Source organism: Cynoglossus semilaevis, unplaced genomic scaffold (genome assembly GCF_000523025.1).
Source record: "Cynoglossus semilaevis isolate Cse_v1.0 unplaced genomic scaffold, Cse_v1.0 C19185580, whole genome shotgun sequence".
Lineage (NCBI taxonomy): Eukaryota > Metazoa > Chordata > Actinopteri > Pleuronectiformes > Cynoglossidae > Cynoglossus > Cynoglossus semilaevis.
In genome coordinates, this window is record NW_007585850.1 from 1 (window position 1) to 1,315 (window position 1,315).

General features: G+C 43.1%; 1 protein-coding gene across 1 annotated transcript; it reads right to left on the reverse strand.

Moving 5' to 3' along the window:
* Positions 1 to 22: 22 nt before the first annotated feature.
* On the reverse strand, positions 23 to 846 carry LOC103399147 (vam6/Vps39-like protein; the record flags this gene model as incomplete). The annotated part of the gene is made up of 4 exons (XM_008337882.2): positions 23 to 150; positions 244 to 342; positions 628 to 722; positions 804 to 846. Coding segments are annotated over 4 exons (365 nt in total), but the record flags the coding sequence as incomplete, so codon positions are not given.
* Positions 847 to 1,315: the final 469 nt, after the last annotated feature.

Below are 1,315 nucleotides of genomic sequence, written 5' to 3' on the forward strand. Positions count from 1 at the left end.
TTTTTTTTTTACATCATTCTACCAAAATACAATTGAAGGAAGTGTCAGACAACGCACCCGAAAAAGGTAATAGTCTCGCTTGAAACCAACACAGATGGAGTTTCCACACCAGGCCATGGACTTTGGAATATCTGGAGCACCAAAGTCACCCTAGCAGACAAAAAGAACACACAAGACAGATAAATTTGTCAAAAGGACTGGAAAAAAACCACAGCATACATGACAGCGTGTTGACTCACACACCTGCAGCTCGTGAAAGTCCCTGTCCTTCCAGTAGTACAGCTGCAGTTTCTTCTTCACTGCCACACACATCCTCAGCGTTTCCTCTCCTGTAGACGTTTGCTGTGGCAGACAGAGAGAATATAAGCTGTACGACCCTCAGAAGTTCTGATTAAATGAGGCGGTAATCTGACTGTTACTACAGACACTACTAAAAAATGTACAAGAAGCTCCTGTGAATCTTGTCTGATCTGACCTTGGACTGACCTCTGAACTACAAACAGAGATTGTGTGAATGTTGATCAAGTGAAAGGCAGTAAACGGTTAAAATAATGCACAGCATGACAGGCTCTTTGTTCGTTGGAGACATCACCAATGACATAAGGTCATCACTGCACTGAAACTGACCTGCAGGTCACATGCAAACAGCGAGGCTCCTCGTGCTTTGGACAGCACAGTGATCTGCTGGAACGTGAGGAGGTCATGGACGTAGATGTTGTTCTCTGTGGGAGCCAATAGCAGACGTTAAATCTCTAGTGTTGTTCCAATTCAATCCATGTTCGCTGACAGGAAACGGAACTCACCCAGAAGGCTGACAAGGATTTTGTACTGAGGGACAACAAAAAGCTACAGAAGAAGAAGAAGAGACACAGTTTGATGAAGCACAAGCTGAACATCTCCACAGTCAGCATTCAGTGTGGTGTGCAAAAGCTCAACCAATCACACGGGGACTTTCACCACAGTTTGTTGGTAAATAAACATCACATGAAACATCTTTGGTATTTTAGGTTGGCACCAGGTCTGGATGTTAACGTTGGTGTGACTCACAGAGGGAGGGGCTTGGTGTGGCAGTGAAGAGGAAGTGTCAGACTAATACTGACAACAGACTGACAGATCTGCAGTGTCACTGGCAACTCTGCTCAGCAGCACAGACACAGCAGACTGCCCTTAGACAAGTTGGCAAAGAAATATAATTTACGTAAAAATAAGGCCTGTCAGAGTTAATGCATAATTAAATATTATTAAAATACAAAATTAAAATTGTGTTGCTCTAATATGCACTGTATATTACACTATTATTTGCACACACTGTGGA